Genomic DNA, 19,172 nt, shown 5'->3' with positions numbered 1-19,172 from the left:
TGATTTCTGGATAACATCTCGTAATTGAGGTGTGGGATGCTGGGTATGTTCTGTCTCCTGGCAGCTGTGGGGCAGAGGGGACTTTGAAGCACGCTGTGCCTATTGAGAACAGGTGAAAAAGGCAGCAATGGCTCGACAGTGACCCGCAGCCTGAACCCACAGCCTGTGCTGCTGCAGGCAAAGCTCGGCTGCTCCTCGTGTTGAACGTCCTCGCCCTGCCCGCTGCCCGTGATTTAAACATCTGACGGGGTGGGGAAAACCTGCTGGGCGAGCTCATGGCGGAGCCGAGAGTTTCTGCGAACGGAAAATGTGCAAAAGGTCCTCGGCCGGGAGCAAAAGCAGCCGCAGTTCCGCGGAGATCCGCGAGGGAGGCGCCGCTCAGCCACGTGGGGCGGAACGCGCGGAGCCGGAACGCAAAGCTCGGGAGCGGCGCTCCGCCCGGACCTCGACCGGGGTTGCACCGCGCGGCGTTGTGATTGGCTGAGAGCGGTGCGCCCCCCGCGCGGGTCCCCATGGCGGCGCACGGCCGCTGCCCCGAGTGCGGCTCCGCTGCGCTGCTGGAGGACGCGCACTACGCGCAGCAGCAGTTGGTGTGCGCCGCGTGCGGCTGCGTGCTGGCCGAGGGGCTGCTGACCACCACCTACAGCGACGAGGGGCAGCTGCGAGGTGAGGGCTGTGCCGAACGGGGCACCGCAACAACCCCGTGCAGCGCTACGGGCTTGGGGCTGAGTGGTTGGGTGACCGTGAAGAGGAAAGGGACCTGGGGGTGCTGGTTGATGCTGAACGCGAGCCAGCAGTGTGCTCAGGTGGCCAAGGGGGCCAACGGCATCCTGGCCTGCATTAGAAACAGTGCGGCCAGCAGGAGCAGGGAGGTGAGCATCCCTCTGTACTCAGCACTGGTGAGGCTGCACCTCCAGTGCTGTGTTCAGTTTTGGGTCCCTCACTACAAAAAAGGCATTGAGGCCCTGGAACGTGTCCAGAGAAGGGCAATGAAATGGTGAGGGATCTGGAGCACAAGTCTTATGAGGATCAGCTGAGGGATCTGGGGTTGTTCAGTGTGGAGAAGAGGAGGCTCAGGGGAGACCTCATTGCACTCCACAGCTTCCTGAAGGGAGGCTGTGATGAGGAGGGGTTTGGCCTCTTCTCCCAGGCAACAACCAGAATCCGAGGAAACGGACGCAAGTTGTAGCAGAGGAGGTTTAGGTTGGACATAAGGAAGAACTTTTTCTCTCAGGCACTGCAATGGCTGCCCAGGGAGGTGGTGGAGTCGCCGTCCCTGGCAGCGTTCAAGAGGTGATTGGATGAGGAGCTGCGAGATCTGGTTTAGTGCCTGTGGTGGCAGTGGTGATGGGAGGGCGGTTGCACAGGATGATCTTGCAGATTCCAACCTTGTGATTCTATGGTTCTGTGGTTCTCTGCACAACCGTGGTGCACTCGGCGCTGACTGCTGCTGTTTCTTTCAGAGGTGTCCTATTCGCAGAGCACCGGGCAGAAGGAGCAGTTGAACCGCTGTGAGCAGCGAGGTAAGGGCAGACACCCCCAGCTTGGGTTTCTCTGGGCTGCATTTCTCTGGGCGACCAATGCTGGTGCATCACCACCCTTATTGCAAACAGCTCCTCCCTCATGTCCAGCCTAAGTCTTTCATTTTGAAATCGTCCCCCTTGTCCTGTCATAGCAGGCTCTGCTGAAGGATCTGCCCCTTTCTTACAGCCCCTTGGCTGCTCTCAGGCCTGCCTGGAGCCCTCCCTTTCCTGGCTGCACAATGCCCATGCTCTGCTTGTCCTCACAGGGCAGTGTTCCATCCCTCGGATCATTTCTGCTTTGCTGTAATTCTAACACACCTCTGAAATGGTAAAAAACCTTCAGGAGCTGACAGTCGAACCCGAAGGAAGGAGTTAGTTCTGCTGATCCTTAAGGGCAGTGTCTTTTTTCAGGGATCAGACGGGTCCAGGATCTCTGTAAGGTTCTTCGGCTCCCGTCGGTGTTTGAGGGAACGGCCGTCTCCTACTTCCAGAGAGCACTGCAGCACCCCTGCTTCCGCCTGGTCAGCCTGGAAAAGAAGGAGCTCCTGGTGGGCTGCTGCGTGCTGGCAACCTGTCGGCAGCACAACTGGCCACTGACGTTGGGAACGATCTGCTCCCTCCTCTATGCAAAGCAAGAATTGGTCACCAGCGTCTACCTGAGCCTTCAGAAGGAGCTCGGGATCTCAGTGCCGGCGCTGAGCCTTTCAGATCTGGTGAAGACTCACCTTAACAGGTAATGGGAACCTGTGACCCGTGTGGAGCTTTGTGTGCAACATTGGTTTGTGCAGGAGCTTCCAGATGCAGTTGCTGTGGAAAGCTGTTTGGAGAGCAGGCAGTGAGGGACTTAGGCATGGCGAGCTACTGCTTAGCTTGAGAGCAGGGTGTGTTTGCCCTTAAGGACCTCACTGTGGCTTTCTTGGTGTTTATTTAGATGGATGACTGCAGCAGTGGCTGCCACTGTGGTGGAGTATCAGCGAGCCCTCAGGAGGCTGAGGGCAGAAATCCCTCACAGTCTGAGCCGTGTTGCTGTAGCCACGTCCCGATGCTTTTCCTGCTGCTAACAGTGGGTTTCCTCTTCTTCCAGTTTCCGGCTGTTCCAGCACACAGAGGACATCCCTGTCCTGTTTGTGGAGGACAAGGAGTCGATGCTCGCCCGGACCATGCAGGTGGTGGAGCTGGCCAGCGAGACGTGGCTGGTGACAGGCCGGCACCCCGTCCCCATCGTCACAGCTGCAGCCTTCCTGTCCTGGCAGTCACTGCAGCCCTCCGCCCGCCTCACCTGCACGTTCACACAGTTCTGCAAGGCTGCAGGCGTCGACCTGCCTCCCCCAGCACGCCTGAGGCTGAAGGAGCTTTATGACGTCCTCCTGAGGATGGCAGCTGAGCTCGCTTGGCTGAAGGTGCTTAACTTGGACAAGAAGACGGTGGTCAAATACATCGGGGATCTGCTGCAGCACCGAACCTTCCTGCTGAAAAATGCCTTCCGTGCAGCAGACGTGGAGGAGCAGCAGAGGGCAGCCCAGGCCGAGGACTCCTCCAGCAATCCTCCAGCAGCAGCAGGGACAGCACAGGCCGAGGGCCGTCCCGCAGAAGGGAAACAGAAGGCTGTGGGCAGCCGGAGGCCCTTACTGCCACCCTGCCTCCTCCATCCAAGGAAGAGGCTGCGCACTGCAGCCTTGAGCGCTTCGGATGCTGGCGTCACTGGAGACGATCCCATCTCTGACGGTGAAATAGAGCAGTACCTGAGGGGCCCAGAGGAGATCAGGGCATTCAGGAGGGCCAAAGCGTGGCAGTAAAGATGAACGTCACTGGAACGGCAACACCGGAGCACCAGAGAGTCTGGAACCAAAAACGTAAATCCTGGTGGTTAAAGAGCTATGGAGTGCTGCAGGGAGGAAATGGGGTGGGGTGGGGAGTGGGCGATGGCTTCTTTCGTGTTCTGGACCACAATGAGTCATTTTAATTAGAAGTAAATAGAAACAAAGGTGCCAGGAATGGTTTCAGCTGCTCCGGCGTCGGCTGGACAGGGAAACAAGTGGGGATCTGCAGCCAAGTGACAGCAGTGGGGTGTACGAGCACAGCACTGCTGGCTGTTTAATTCACACACTGTGAGGCAGTGACCTGTGTCTGCCTGACGGGCTGTTGTGTTTGCATGCAGAATCCGTGGGGAATAACAGCACTTTTTGGCAGATTTTGCAAATCTTTAATATATTAAACAAAACGTATCTGCTAGAAACATTCTATTCATATAAAAATGCAAAAAGACCCCTTTAAAGACATTTCTTTGGCATATTTTCCCTTCCCTCCCCCATGTATATTGCAAGAAGCTCTCTGTTGATCTGTCATTTGCTTGTAATGTAAACATACAAAAAAAAAAGTGTAATTAATAATACCAAGCTTTTTATATAATACTGTCACAGTGCAGCAAGCATATATAACAACTCAGCATCAGCAAGACTGTGTGGGCTGCAGAATTGACATAAGGATGTAAATTGCATCGAATTCCAGGCACAATAAACGTGGCATGAAGCAGGCTGTTGGTCAGGGAAGTCTGGCAGCCCAGGGACAGCAGAGCTGCAGCAAAGCCAGTGAACTGCAGCCCTGCAGGACGAGGGGTTCCAAAGGGAGAGGAGTTGGATTCTGAAGGGGAGAAAAATCTGCCTCTAAGTGCTATTTTGCTCTGCTAACTCCTGGATCCCTCAGCTGTGGGGTAGCAGAGGGCTGGCTTGAATGCTTCCCCGCACTGCAGTCCTTTGCTGCTCCCCGGGACCCCATGGGAGGTAGGTAAATAATTAAACCCATTTGCACACGTGAGAGAACTGAGGCTGAAAACAGCACAGATAGACTCCCCTCGTTCTCCTTTAAGCAAATGGAGACCTGGGAGTGCTCCTAGAGCCTCCTACAGCCTGCAGTGAGTCTGGCTTTTTTTTTTGCCTGCTGGAAAAAAGGGGGACCTGTTTTTAAATGGGGAAGAATAAGTGCTTAGCAAAGTTCCAGCCCTTTGAACGTACTGCAGTCCTTAGGAAGGGCCCTGACAGCACCGTGGGCATCTCACTGTCCAGGAGCAGCCTCCTGTGAGGGAGGAGCCCACACTGGAGGGACGGGAGGTGGCTCAGCACAGCGCTGTTGGTGTCCTGGCTTTGTGGGAGCAAAGCCTGCTGGGTCCTGCGTGCACACATGGGTGAAGGATGAGGACCTGCTTTGGTGCCTGCGCCCAATTGGGCTCTTTGGTTCCTGGAGGAGATGGGCAACCCGTGTCCACCTCAGGCAGAGCAGTGCTGCTGCTCCACCCGTTTGCATAGGTCACACCTGGGAGGGTTTGGGAGCATTTTCCTGCGGTGCTTTTAGTGTCTGACATCCACAGAGTGCAGACAGTTTCTCGGATCAGTGCCTTCTCTTACCTTGTGCTTGCTTCGCAATATGGCTTTTGCTTTGGCAACCCTCGGGGCTCAGTGCTGTCCTTTAAGATAACAACGTTTGCTTTTCATAACACTTCAAACTGAGACTCTTTCAGAAAAAGCTCATCTGGGGCCACCCAAGCGTCCGCACGACCTGCCTACGTCTTTGGGAGTATTGCATTCGTGGCTGTGGGAGAGCATTGCTGCTAAGGCGGAGGCACTTGCATCAAGTCTATACATATATACATTCACCAATATAGAAATTTGAAAAATAGACATTTGTTTCCTTTGTATCTTATAAAATAGCATTTAGGATCAGTCTGAAGTGAGGTGCGGGAGCGACGGAAGCGAGGCTGCAATTCGTGCTGCTGAAAAGCAATGGTTGCCTTTCACCTCCGCCTCTCCGTGCTGCAACCTGGGCAGGCTGTGACGCCCGTCCTGCGGGGATGAGGCCCCACGTAGTGCACTTAGCCACGCTCGCAGCCTCTCTCCAGCCTCCTCCGTGCACAGCCTCCAGCCTAGGAGGACGTGCTGCAGCACTATGGCCATCTGCTCCTTCCCCATCCCTCACACCGTAGTTTCGCTTTTCCAGAGCCCGCTTCTCATCCCGGCCCCGCCGTCAGCACCGGCCAGGTTGACGTCGTACTTGCTGCCCTTCAAGCCTCCGTTGTGGCTGCCCACGTTTAGGGGGTAGGAGCGTCGCTTCGCCTCCCTCTCCGCCTGCCTCACGTTGTCTCTGCTCCGCCGTCGCGCCTCCAGAAAGCCGTCGCTGCCCTCCGACTGGCTGGGTGCCACCTCCCCATCCTGGGTGCCCGCGGCTCGCTGCGCAGCGCAGTTGTTCATGGGGCTGTTCCTGCTGCTGTGGTAGCTCTCGGAATGGCTGTTGTGCACGCTGCCGCTTTCGCTCTGCTCGGAGGAGGGGCCCCGCAGCACCTTCAAGCGGTGGTGCTTCCCCTCGCGGTGCTGCTTAGTTCTGCTCTTGTGGTTCCTGCGGTGGTTGTTGGCGTTTCTCCCCACCCCGGAGCTTCTCCCCCCGTCGCCGTGCTCCGCTTCCTCAGCCTGGCTCTGTGCCGCCCGCAGGTTGGTCAGCTTGCAGCGGCCGGCGGCTGAGCCAGTGCTGCTGGGTGAGGAGGAGGACGTGGCGCTGCGGGCGGCTTCGGGATCGCAGCTGATGAACATCTGGGAGCCGTCCTCTACCGCCGCCGTGCCGGGGTGGCTGTAGGGCTGCATGGGCAGCGCAGAGCGGTAGGAGGGGCAGCAGGAGAACCACGAGCCCAGCACGTCCCGGCGACGGACGCAGTGATGGATGAAGATGAAGAGTCCCAGCGCCACGGCCGTCACCCCGTAGAGGCAGCTGAAGACGACGTTGAGATCTCCACGCTGGGACACGGCCATGGCTCCAAACGTCCATAAGGCCACATACATGGCGTGCACAGCCAGCAGCGCCCAGAGCTGTGCCTGCAGTGAGTACACACCATCCACCTCTGGGCAATGAGTCCCTGAGTGCAGCGTCACTGAGATGGAGCCTGAGTCTGTCAGCAGCTCCCCGTTGGTCCCCAGCCTCGGCGGTGTGCCTGGCAACTCCGGGGGCTCCTTCCCACGAGGAGCCTGGCACTGCAGGCTGAGTCCAGCACACAGCAGGTACAGCCAGGTGACCAGCAGGATGAAGGCCACCGGCACGTAGAAGGCGCCCAGGCTGGGCCTCCACACCAGCCAGCAGCTGCAGGAGAAAGAAAAGGATCCAATCAATATGGCTTCAGCCCCTTGACATGCCAGATGGCCTCTCTCCATGGATTATGCATGGACAGCTCCTGGAATGGATTCCACAAGCATTTCCCTGGATTCCCAGCACTTCTGGCTTCCCTTCCCCTTGCCCAGGCTGAGGAAGGCAGCAGGACACTTACTAAGGGTTGTTGTCGTGGTAGTTGTGGATGTTGACAGCCGCTGTGATGCCGCAGATGATGAGGGGGATCCCACCAGCAATCAGATAGAACCTGAAAAGAGAGAGCACACCAAGAGCACACCGCAGTGCTGGGTCAGAGCACACCAAAATTATGCCATGCTGCCGAGTGCAGTTCCCAACGGGGGAGGACCCAGGGAGGAGTCCCAGGCAGGGGATGGCAGTACCGCAGCATGGGCCGAGGGGTCGGCGGTGCTGAATCCCCATCTGGCTGCCGAGGTGCTTTCCAGGTCGCCTCCTTGTAGAGGACACGGGCTTTCACTACCATCCACAGCAGCGTGGACAGGGAGGAGTAGTGCAAAATGATGCCGACCTGCGGGACGAGGTGACGTGGTCAGCACAAGGGTGATGCAGCCAAGCGAGGCTCGACTGTTCAGCTTGGAGGAAGGCCCCATTTGGGGTCCCCCCCGTTGCAGCAGTGGCACCCACCGCTTGGCAGACGACCAGGTAGCCGGTGAGGGTGATGCCTCCTGCAAACACTGCTGATGTCATGGCCATGTGGAAGCAGAGGTTAAGAAGCATGTGCCAGCACTTCCGCGTGATGTGAATGGTGCTGGAGGGAGCAGAAGGGAGCGGTGAGCTGCCTGGCTTGGGCCGTCCACCTCCAGCCATACCCCCACCTACAGCCAAGGCCACGCCGTGATGCTCACCCGTGGTGGACGATGTATGTGATGATGGTGGTGAAGAGGCAGAGCAGCAGCACGGCTGTGCAGGTGTACATGGCTGGGTGCAGCACCTCCACTGGACCTCGTGCCTCGCTGGGGAACCCGCTCAGCTCCTGCACGGCACCACACAGCCCGTCAGACCCTACCCCATAACCCCACAGCCTGCAGTACCACGCATCATACACCTCCACAGTGTGAGCACAGAGCCCCAGTGCTCACCCCCCACCTGCTGCCCCATTTACCATGAGCACAGCCACGTTGCTGAGGTGCCGGCAGTGCAGGGAGGTGACGTTGGGCTCACGGGCAGCCAGCTGGCAGCCCTCGGCGCTCCAACCCCCCATGCCCCCCAGCACCTCAAAGTTCCAGTAGGCAGCCACGGGGTCTGCACCCTCCCCGGGGTGTCGCAGCGACACGGCCACCGGCTCCGTCAGGTTCCCTACACTGCAGCCATCTGCAGGGATGGAGAGAGCTGGTGAGCCAGGGGGATCCCCCCCCCCCAAAAAAATCACCACCTTCCCTTCAGCAGCACAGCCCAAAGAAATGGCTTTGCTCTGCAGGAGCGCTGCGGAGAACAGCTCTAATCTCTATAGAAAGGCAGCCCTGCTGGCACACAGCCCTTACATGTCCCTGCATAGATGACTGGTGTGGCCACGCTGCGCCGCTTGCCGTCGTCTGCTAGACGTGAGGAGTTCCCTGTGCTGCAGAAGAGCTTCCCGTTGCGGAACACCAGCAGCTGCAACTTGCAGTCGGCCAGCGGGGTGGGTGGAACGGGGCTGGCAAAGAGGCTGGGCGGCAGCTGGATGGAGGCCAGGGCAATGCTGTTCTGTGGGCACGCAGTCATCGGTGAGATCAAGCCGCATCCTCAAAAACCCCTCACCCCCATCAGACCCATACCTTGATGTGGAAACTGCTCAGGGAGACGTTGGGGCGTCCTGTGGTGCAGCGCAGCCGCAGCTGCTGGTCAGGCTGGGGCTCGGCTGCCTGCTCAGCCAGGGCCGTGCGCCCAGGAGGGCCCCCATCCCGGCGCTGGAACGCCACGCAGCTCAGCCCCACGTAGCTCTCAGGCTTTACCACGTACGCCTCGAAGGCAATGTTGCGTGAGTTCTGCCAGGCACAGAGCAGTGAGGCGGCTGTCAGCCCAGCATGGGCACAGACCCCTAACATCTAAGTTGGACGGACCCCCACCGCGTGCAGGGACTCACCACTGCCATGTGCTGGGAGTTGGTGCTGAGGGTGTGCGCTGCGATCTTCTCCAGGGAACGCACGATGCTGGTGCATGCCTTCTCTTCTTTCTGTGACATCCAGAGGATGTGGTCGTCCACCAGCATGATGTTGCTTGCCATCTCCACGATCACATCGGTGAGCTGCGAGGAGAGCCGGCTGCAGGTCGCGCTCAGTTCATTCATCCCCAGTTCATGCTTCCCTTCCAGTACCCACCATGCACGGATGGGGAAAGCAAAGAACAGCAGCATTACCTGCTTGATCTGGTCCACATAGCCAATAAACTTCTCAATCATCTGAGCCACGTAGAGGACATCAACCATATCCGAGAAGTTGGCAGCCTCGGCTGTGTAGACGCGCAGCTGGTGAGCCAGTGTCAGTGCATTGGAGGCATTGATAGGCATCTGTAGGGTGGCACAACCACAGGGCACGATCACTGCTGTGCCTGACCCCAACCTCAGCAAGCCGTGCGGGCTGAACACCTGGCTCACCAGCACAAAGGTGTAGAGCACACGGGTGATGTCGTTGGTGTAGAGGCAGTGGGAGTAGTCGCCCTCCTCCCAGCGCCCCGCACGGTCACAACGCCTGGACGCTTGCTTCTCTGCTGCTGGACCCCCACTTGCTGGCCCCGAGGCGAAGGGGTACTGCAGGCATGACTGGAAGGCGGTGATGCCAGCCAGCGTGCGGGGCCACCTGGATGCACACACACATACAGTGACAGTGGGGCAATGCTCCCCACGAAGCTGCTGTCCCCCCATCCCACATCCTGCTCGGCTCAGAACAGCGCAGGGGGGCACCGCTAATCGAAACCACATTGACTGCAGCAGTAATTTATATTCTGGAACAGCCCTGCCGAGGTTACGGCAGACGCCCAGAGCCTTTCGTCTTGTGCCAGAGAAATTCCAACACCTCTGCTGCTGGAGCCTGGCTGCGCTGCCGGCACGGGAAGGCCTTCAAAGGCGCTCATGCTCCCTGTGGCTGCTAATTGCAAGCAGATGATTGGGCACCTGTGGGCCCCCGCCTGCAGGCAGCCCCCTGCCCGGCAAGCATCGCACACAGCCATGGCCACACTGCTACTGGTCTCTACCTGAAGTCCCCTCGGTTGTTGGTGACGCGCTCTGCGGGGCAGTAGGATGCAGAGGTCTCCAGCACCACGATCTCCACCTTCTTGCTGACGTTGCCCTGCGAGGTGGAGACGGCACACTCCCACTCGCCGTTGGCGGAGACGTGGATGTTGGAGAGGATGAGTTCACTGTGGGCAGAGGGGACACGTTGGCATGGAGGGGCAGTCCCTGGAGTAGGGACATGCACCAAGAAACAATGCCAACACTTTGCATCCCACCTACAGCACTTGGTACCCGCAAACCTGCAAGCCCTGCAATGTCCCCAGCATATATGCACTCCATCTCCACCTCTATCTCCATCCTAATCCCTATTCCCATCCTCATCCCTGTTCAATCCTCTCCCCATCCCACCTCCGTTCCTACCCCCATTCACATCTCTATCCCCATCATCCCCATCTCAATCCCGATCCCATCCTGTTCCCACCTGGTGATGAAGGTGCAGTCATGGATGAGGCTCTCCTCCACGATGACGCCCGCCCGCTCATCCTCCTGCACTCGCTGCTGGTTGTGGTACCAATGGATCTGGGTGCTGTTGTCCAAATAGGTGGCGGTGCACTGGAAGGGCAGTCGGTCCCCCTGGAACACCACCTGGCGCAGCGACGGGATGAGGTGGTGGGTGTGCAGCTCCGGGGTGCCGGCTGCAGGGGGGGGGGGGGGGGCACGGGACACACACACATGTGGTGTGAGCCCCCCCGGCCCTGGCACACTACCCACACCCTTCTCCTCTCCTGCTCACCGCATTGCAGCTGGTTCTCCTGTGCGCTACGCAGCGGGGTGCTGTGCAGGTGCCGTGGATACACACACAGCGTCCTCTCCGAGATCTGCGCTGAGCGGTTGCGGGTCCAGGGCAGCACCCAGAGCAAATTGCAGTCACACGTCAGGTATTCGGTGGCAAAATCCCTGCAAGGGTCAGCAGCTGTGTGGGGAGGCTGAAGGTGGAGGTGGCACAGCTGTGCACAACTCAGAGAGGGTCTGTGTTTGGGGGTGGACGTGGTGTACTCACACGACTTTCAGTGAGGGCAGCTCGTCAAAGACGCCAGAGGGGAGGCTGGAGAAAATGTTTCCTGACATGTTACTGCAAGAAGCACAAAGCTGTGGAGGAGACTGGGACATGCTTGGAAAACCTAAAGTCCTCTCACATCCTGGAGCTGCTAGTGTCACCCACTGGTCTGGGCATCCTCATCCCCACCTCCATCCCGTCCCAACCCAATCCTAGAGATGAAAGCCTTTAGGAGGGGACCAGGAGTCCGAGCCCCCTGATGTGTCCCATTTACAGCCCCCACCACCCAACACAGTGTGTGGGAGATGGTGGCCCTTCTAGGGGAGCCCACGGCACTGCTTACAGTCGGAGGAGGTTGGTGAGACCCTGGAAGACGCTGGCGCTCAGACAACCGATGCGGTTGTTGGAGAGGTCCCTGCAAGGAGGTAGAGGGGCTGTGAGTGCTGGAGATGCTGAGCTGCTCCCAATCCCCACAGGCTGCCCTGCACTCCCCAGGTACTTACAGACGCTTCAGCTCGGGGAGCCCAAGGAAGGCGCCTGGCTGCACCGTGCTGATCAGGTTGTTCTTCAGGTCCCTGAGGGGAGACAGACACGGAGCTCAGGGCGTGCAGCCAGCATCCTGCCCCTTCCATCAGCACAGCTCCACAGTGCTCCCAGCCAGATGGAAGCCTGGGGAACGCAGCCTCGCTCCCAGCACACTGCAGCCACACAGAGCCAGGCACCCCAGGGACACAGCAGGGCCCCACACGTACCGTGCTCACCTTTCCCTCCTGCAGAGCTGTTTCCAGAGCAGCCTTATCCCAGCAAGGCTACTAGGATAAGAGCACGCTGCAAATGTCAGCGCAGCTTCACAGTGGCTTTGCAGCCCGGAGGAAGCTCGATTGGGTTATTACATTGATTGCAGGCGTGTATCTTATCAGAGGCACGCCAGGCACGCAGCAGCCGCTGCAGTAGGGACGTAGGGAGAGCTCTCAGCTGCTGCACTTCTGCTGAGCAGAGGTGTCCCATGGGTACAAGGCACACAGCCAGCTCTCAGGGCGCTGGGCAGGGTGCAGAGGTGTGGAGGGCTGTGGGTGTGCAGATTTACAGGGGTGGCTCAGGTGAGCCCCAGTGCTGAAGGAACAGCTCCACTCGCCCACACCTGTAGTGCAAACCCAGCCATCCCAACAACCCTCCCCACCCCAACAACCCTCCATCACAGAACACACCTGACCCTGGGACAGCAGCCTGGCCCCACGGATGGATGGACAGACAGACAGACAGACAGACCCCACACCTGCGGCACCGGCACTGTGGGATCTCCACAGCTCTGCACACGGCACCGTTCAACGTCCCCCCTCCCCACACACAGCGTTGTTCATTCATTCCTTTGTTGGACCTTTCCCAGTGCTTCCATGTGCAGGCAGCTCACACAGGCTTTTAGTTGTGCTCCCAGCCCCATCTACAGCACGTGGGATGGAGTTACCATGAGTGTGATTTTCTCCCGTGCTCGCTCCCATCAGAGCCTTTCAGCACAGTGCCCAATGCCTGGCTGACAGGAGCCACTGTCACCACGGGGCTACCCCAAAACTCACGGTCCTGTATGGGGCCATCGAGGGACCCATCCTGGCCAAATCCCAGCCCCTGAGCACGGTGGTGCCGGCGGAGGGCACGGCACTCCCAGTTGGGGCTGCGCTAATGAGGGTGGCCGCATACCGGCCCTGCTCACACTCATTAATCTCATTACGCCGCCACATATCAGTGGTGATGCTGAGCTGCCAGCCCAGAGGGGCGGTGGGCATGGGGCTCTTGGGAATGGCTTGGGGACTCTGGAAACAGCTCAGCCCCGATGACTGCGTCACACCGGGACACCAAACCCCCATGGCCCCATGACCAAAGCAAGGGGGCCCCTGAGGTCCTTGTGGTGCCAGCAGAGCCCCTCTGTGGGGCTTCTCTGTGCTGCAGCCCTGGACCGACCCGATGCATACAATTAGAGCTGCTGTCGGGAGCAATCAGGCGCAGCCCTGTGCAGGCTGGGGGACGGGGGGATGCTGCCCATGGCTGTGCTCTGAGCTGAGCTTCAATGGAGGCTACCCCATGCTACACACACAGAGACCTCAGGGCATGGGGATGTGCAGACCTGCTGCACCCAGGGGCTGCGGTCCCCAGGTATTGCCCCTGGGCCAGGCTGCTCCCTGTCCAGGCTCATTAATCCTCTCGTTAATGAGAATTCAGTGCCAGGAGCCTAAATGTGACCCCATACTTCAACCACAGCGTGGGAGAAACTTGGGTCCTCAAAATGACTGCTTCAAATAGAATCCCAAAACAGCTCCACGCGTATTTTCATGGCTTCAAAAATCTCACATCAGCCTCAACACCATGCACTTGGAACACAAGCCCAGAAGCAATGCCATGCCCTGCAGTTCCTGCCCTGACCAGCACTGCACACCCACTCCCCATGGAGCAGCTGGCCTCTGCTGGCCAGGGCAGGTGCACACTGCATAACTCAAACAAGCTTCACGTTCATAAATGCTTCCTTGTTTGAGCTAATGAGATCCAGGCTGTGCTGATCCCACTGCCCATGGGGAGCAGCGGTGAGACCCCTAGGCAGTGGGGCTGGGACCAATGGGTGCTGTGGTGCCAATCAGAAGCCTGGGCACCATGGAGGGGTCCCTTCACCCCAAAGGAATAAGGACATCCTTGGCACCATGTGCCACGGGATGGTGCAGGCACAGTGCCCTGTAGGGACCCTCCTGCAAAGGGATGGGCACCCTTGGGCTGTCCCCACAGCTGGAGCCCCCCGGCCCCGGTGTCACCCCATCCCTGTGGGGCTGAGGAATGTGTGAGCCCCTTGAAGGGGAACAAAACACCCTCAGTGTGCCCGTCCCCACTCCTAAAAACCTACAGATCAGATCCATATGGGGGCCATAAATCTCCTCTTATTAACGTTCCCATCATAGAGATGCCTTTCATGGAGAGATAAGAAAGTTGACTTTGTTTGGGGGGACAATGTCGCTTTTCATACCAGCCCCCACTGAGTGTGGCCCCCCCCGATGCCTCTGCCCCAATCCAGCTTCCAGAGACCCCAGGATGCCTGTGGGTGCTGGTGGCAAACCCAATGCCCAGAGGCTCACTGAGTAGCCTAACCCACACCACCCCCAGCCTCCATTCACTCACAGCTTCTCCAGCGCCCGCAGCCCGAAGAAGGAGCCGTTCTGCAGCACTGTGATCTTGTTGTTGCTCAGCAGCCTGTGGGGATGAGAGCACAGGGATGGAAGGAGAGGGAAGGTGCTGTTACATGGGCTGTGATGGAGATGCCCAAGGATCAGTGAGGCTGGGGGATTGGGAATAGCTGGATCTGTGGCAAGGTGGCATTGCTGGGGGATGACATGGGACACACAGCACCCTTGTGGGGACACCATGCCATGGTGGTACTGGGCTGGAGGTCCCCAGGGCTGTACCAGCACCTGGGGCATCACAGCATAGAGTTGCACGTGTAGGCTATAAGAACCCCCAAACCTGCACTGAGCAGCATCGAGGAATCCTCAGCCCCCCACCCCATTAGAGATCAGTGTGGCAGGAAGTGCAGAGGGAAACCGCAGCAGGGAGGGCTCCCCGGGAACCCCATCCGGGGGTGAGCAGCAGGAAAAAAGGCCTCATTGAGGGCTGTGCCAGGGCTGTTTACACACGGGCCGTCCCTGCAGCTGCGCTGAATGGGAACTGTGTGCTGCAGACAGGACGAGCTCCGCACCATCCCAGTCCCAGGGGGCAGACGTCGGGTTTCCCTGGCCCCATTCCCGCATTGCAGCCAAGACTGGGGGACTCCAGAGGGGTTGCAACCTAACTCCAGCAGCAGCTCAGCCCCATCCCATTCCACGGCACTCACATGGCACCCAGTTCCCTCACTACAGCCCCCAAGGGATGCTGCTGCAGTGGAGCAACGCTGCTCTCCATGGATGTTGCACTCACCACTGTGTCCCCACCACCATGTGCTCTCCACAAGGGTGCAGCTTTGGCTGGGGTTACAACCAGAGCTGCACTCAGCTGGGAACATGGCCCCCAGCCCACCATGGGCCCCAGGAAGGAGCCCCCATGCCAGGAGATGTCTTTGTTCTTCTGACCCCTGGGACCATCAGCTGTGTTTCTGCCATAAAAACAAAACTCCCCTCCATAAAAGGCAAAGCTCAGGCTGTCCAAGATGAAATCAGTATCCTGTGTGATCTGCAGCCAGGCTGCGGGGAGAGCAGAGGCGGGAGCAGCCTTCATCCTGCGCCTGATGGAGCTGGGACCCCCTGCACCTATTTGTGCAAGGAACAAAGCTCCCAATGAGTGACCAAAGGATGCTGGTCTTTTTTCCCAGGCAGCCCCACTGGGCTCCACGGAGATCCATGAGTTAGTGGTGATGTGTCTCTGCTGGCACCACTCAAAGCAGGGAACCAAGAAAGCTCTGAATGCGTGAGATGGATGCATGGGGCTGCAGGAGGGATCCAGCCATGGCAGTGGGTCCCTGTCAGGCTCCTTACAGCCATTGATGCAGGGGGACCCTGTGGTCCCTGTGCCCAGGCTGCCTGCAGGGCTTGGCACACCATGAAAGTGCAGAACCATGAGCAGGACATGGCACTGAAGTTCTGCAGCACCCAGGAAGCCGTTGGCTGACGCTGCGTTCATCGAGTGATGCTGGATCACTTCCCAAGGGTAAAGCAGAGATGACAGAGCACAGCATGAAGGAAAAGCAAGGAGTGGGTGATGGGTCCCACTGGGTCCCACCTCCTCTCCCCAGACCCCATTACCAACGGCACGGAGCCCACGAGGCACCAGCGCAGGCGCAGAGATGGAGAAATCCCTTTCCCTTCTCATTTTTCTTCCCCTCATCTCAAAAAAAGAGGAGCCAAAAAATGGAACAACAAAAAAAAAAAAAACCCAACTAAAAAACCCCAACCAACAAAAAACACACACACACAAAAAAAAAACAACCCAAACAAGCTTGTTTTTTCAAGCGTGCTGGAATCCACTTGGATAAATAACTGCTCCAGAACCCGGCCTGCTGGAACAATAAACTTCCTATGTCCCCGACCAAAAAAGGAGGCAGCGGCCGCGCTCCCCGCAGCCGGCGTGCAGCGGGAGGAGGACGCGGCACGGAGGTTAATAGTGGGGCGAGGATGGTGGGGGTGGGGAGCACAGCTATGCTTTGCTCTCTGAGTGCATTAATTTAAAGCATATGCTGTGTGCAGATAGGGCCGTGCCCTGCGCGGCGCTCGGCCGCCGGCGGGGGATTGTAGGAAGGGTGAAGCGGGGGCCCCTGGTGCTCCCCAACCCCCTCCTTTTCCCCCCCCCCCCCAAACCGGGGCGGTGCCACTAGCTCACGTCACACCAGGCTATTTCGGATGGTGAAAATTATTGTTCCAACCCTCAGCACAGGAAAAAGGAGCCCCGGAGAGAGGGAAAAGTGGTCAGAGTGGAGCGGTGCAGGGACGTCACGTCCCCGTCGCCCCACGGCTCCACAGGGTCCCCAGTCTGTAGGGATGGAAAGGAAAAAAACCCACCGACCCCTAAAAACTGCCCAATCAATATCAAAAGGTTTCCAAAAGAAAGCGCCTGCAGGGCCCACGATAAGCAGAGGGGAGTTCAAGTAGAACTGGAAATTGGTCATAAGTCAAAGCCCTCCATTCCCTGCAGACAATCTGTAATTTCGGTGCAATCAAGCTGTGTGCAGAAATGAGGCCTGCGTTGGGATTCCACATCTGGAAGAGGTTTGGGCTCCTGCCCGTGTGACAGCAGGGCCAACAGGGTGATTGGGGCGGGTGGGGACGCAGCACACTTCCATCAGGGTGTGAGCACGGGGTGGAGGGGGGGCATTCAGCCCCATTAGCAAAGGCAGCAGTGCTGCAGGGACATCCCCAGCAAACGCCCTGAGATGCCAGTGCCCAGCACCAAGGAAACTGCAGTCCCAGGAGGATGGATGATGCCCACTGGAGCAGGACGTGTGGCAAGCAGCAAAACGGGAAGCAAAGCACAAAGAGGTGCAGGAACTGCACAGGGTGGGTGGCAGAGAGCACAGGAACGTCTGCTCGGGTTGCATGGGGGCATTGTGTCACCAAACCCCACGCGTGCTCCTGGCCAGCACTGCAGCAAAGAACTGCATGGCTCTGCACAAAATGCACCGTGTGCCCCATGGTCGAGTTGCCCCTGGGGCACGCAGAGGGATGTCCTCACAGCCTTAACCACACCTGGCAGCACTGGGAGATGCTAGGTGAACCTGGAGCCTCTGGTTTTGATTGTCCCATCTGGAAAGGGTTTAGCATAAATCATGTTTACTGCGAGAGAGCAGAGCCCAGGGTCACCACGTATTTGTAGGTTTCTGTCTATGCCAGTAGGTTTCGTGTCACGTCGGAGTGGGGTTGTGTCACGTCCTGATGCTGCCATGCAGTCACCCCAAAAAGAAGCTCAAGAGCAAGCGAGGAATGGGACGCTGCTCCCAAATACAACTCAACAAAGCACTCCCAACCCTTGCGTGTGCCTGCAGTAGGCTGACACGTCACAGCACCCCAGGGCAGGGATTGCAAGAGCAGAGCAGCGTGGGGAGAGCACTGCTGCAGCGTGCAGCTCCAGCACAGCAGCACGGGATGGGACCCATGAAGCACAGCTTCGGGGCCATCGATGCTTCCCTTGCGACCACTGCATTTCAGAGCTCACGGTGCCACACAGCTCGGATGAGCTTTGAGGACATGCTCCGTATTTATGGGTTTTCACCAGGCCAACATCATCACCCTGCAATGAAGCCTCTGCACAGCGAAGGGCAGATGGGAAAACATGAACTGCCCCAAAGCAGCCACAGGACCCCCATGCAAGAGCAAATACGTGGTCATTGGGCAGGACCAGGAGCACCCTGCGCACTGCAGGACCTCAAAAGCAGGACAAGGTTCTGGTGGGACGGGTGAAAGTGCCGATTCCAGCAGCGGCCGTGCCGTCACTGCCCTCCCAGGCAGCTTTAATTCAAACCTCCCTGCCGCAGTTATAAATAAACACGCACCGCTGCCAGCGCCTGCCCAGAGCCCGGAGCTCCCCTGCCCAGGGCCGAGCGGGTTCGGAGGGAGAGAAGCGACAACTCAGCCCCATCGCAGAGCCCAAATCCACGGCACATCAGATCCGTCTGGAGCAAATATTCCCAGTAAAAAGCTTTCAAACAAAAACATCCTCCCCCAGCGCTCCGATCAGCAAACATCGCGGAAGGAAACGCGGGGATGGAGCCCGTTTCCTGCGCTTCCACATCGGGTCCACGCTGCGCGCCCACATTTCCAGCCCACGGAGACGGAGAGATCCCGGGGCGGCTCCACGACGGCTTTAAAACCCCATCGAACAGCGCTCCGCGTTACGCAGAGCAGAAAAACCGCTACAGTCGGAGCAGAGCCGCCGAGCTCACGAGAATCGGTAGAGTTCGCTCTGCGTGGGACGAAGGGACGCGGGCACGCGTGTGCGCGGTACTCACAGCGTGGCGGTGCCGTCGGGCAGCAGCCGCGGTTCGGGAGGTGCGGGGAGGGCCGCTCCGTTGCACAGAACCCGGCGGCGGGGCACGGCGGGGCCGCTCGCCTTGTGCCGCTCCGCCGCGCACTTACAGCCCACGCTTTGCACCGCGCAGCTCCGCACCGCCGCCGATTCCGCAGCCCCGCTCAGCGCCGCAGCCGCCGCTAAGAGCAGAGCCGCCGCCGCCGCCCCCCGCATCGCCCCGGCACCGGGAGCTCCGGCTCCCCGAGCCCCGGGGCGGCTCCGGCGGCGCCTCCCCCGCTTGCAGCGCTCCGCCGCCAGCCCTGGCACCTCCCCCGGACCGCCCCCCGCCACCGCCTTCTTCTTCTCCTCCTCCTCCCCCCGGCCCGGCCACCACCGGACGGCCCCGGGTGGGGTGGAAGAACGGGGATCCCGAGGGGGCAGAGAGGCGTCGGACTCCGCGCGGAGCTGCGGGGCAAAGGGCTCAGCCCGACGGCACGGAGCGGGGCTCGAAGCGCAGAGCTGGAACCCTGTGAGTCCAGCGGGTGAGATGGAGCCCCGGGCATCCATGGAGAGAGAGAGAGGGAGAGCTGGGCATCCATAGAGACACAGAGAGAGACGGAGCCCTGTGCCTCCGTGCAGAGAGAAGGAGATGCAGCTCCATGTATCCACAAGAAAAGATGCAGCCCCGCACCTACAGAGCTCACATGGTCCATACAGACCATGACGTGACCCTGCAGTGACAAGCACTGCATCCCAGGGACATGCAGCCCTGCTGGCCCCCAGGGCCCAACACTGCAACCAATGCACAAACTTTCAC

At 59.1% G+C, this 19,172-nt stretch overlaps 2 protein-coding genes across 2 annotated transcripts; one reads left to right on the top strand and one right to left on the bottom strand.

Moving 5' to 3' along the window:
* Positions 1-512: 512 nt before the first annotated feature.
* On the top strand, positions 513-3,913 carry BRF2 (BRF2 RNA polymerase III transcription initiation factor subunit). The gene is made up of 4 exons (XM_042835224.1): positions 513-666; positions 1,464-1,523; positions 1,935-2,256; positions 2,608-3,913. The coding sequence occupies exons 1-4, from the start codon at positions 513-515 to the stop codon at positions 3,317-3,319; spliced, it is 1,248 nt and encodes a 415-aa protein (XP_042691158.1). The 3' UTR covers positions 3,320-3,913.
* ADGRA2 (adhesion G protein-coupled receptor A2) lies at positions 3,704-18,589 on the bottom strand. The gene is made up of 19 exons (XM_042835225.1): positions 18,357-18,589; positions 14,048-14,119; positions 11,395-11,466; positions 11,235-11,306; positions 10,895-10,966; positions 10,628-10,791; positions 10,316-10,529; positions 9,855-10,019; positions 9,259-9,460; positions 9,022-9,171; positions 8,749-8,910; positions 8,441-8,650; positions 8,168-8,369; positions 7,789-7,997; positions 7,532-7,659; positions 7,311-7,434; positions 7,049-7,194; positions 6,826-6,915; positions 3,704-6,641 (listed from the first exon to the last, which is right to left on the bottom strand). Exons 1-19 carry the CDS (start codon positions 18,587-18,589, stop codon positions 5,489-5,491), a joined length of 3,840 nt encoding a protein of 1,279 aa, XP_042691159.1. The 3' UTR covers positions 3,704-5,488.
* Positions 18,590-19,172: the final 583 nt, after the last annotated feature.

Source organism: Centrocercus urophasianus, unplaced genomic scaffold, assembly GCF_019232065.1.
Source record: "Centrocercus urophasianus isolate 14NV4802_14NV808 unplaced genomic scaffold, USGS_Curo_1.0 seq_50, whole genome shotgun sequence".
NCBI classification, from domain to species: Eukaryota; Metazoa; Chordata; class Aves; order Galliformes; family Phasianidae; genus Centrocercus; species Centrocercus urophasianus.
Note: the sequence above shows the minus strand (reverse complement) of the source record. Positions and strands in the feature narration are given on the sequence as shown.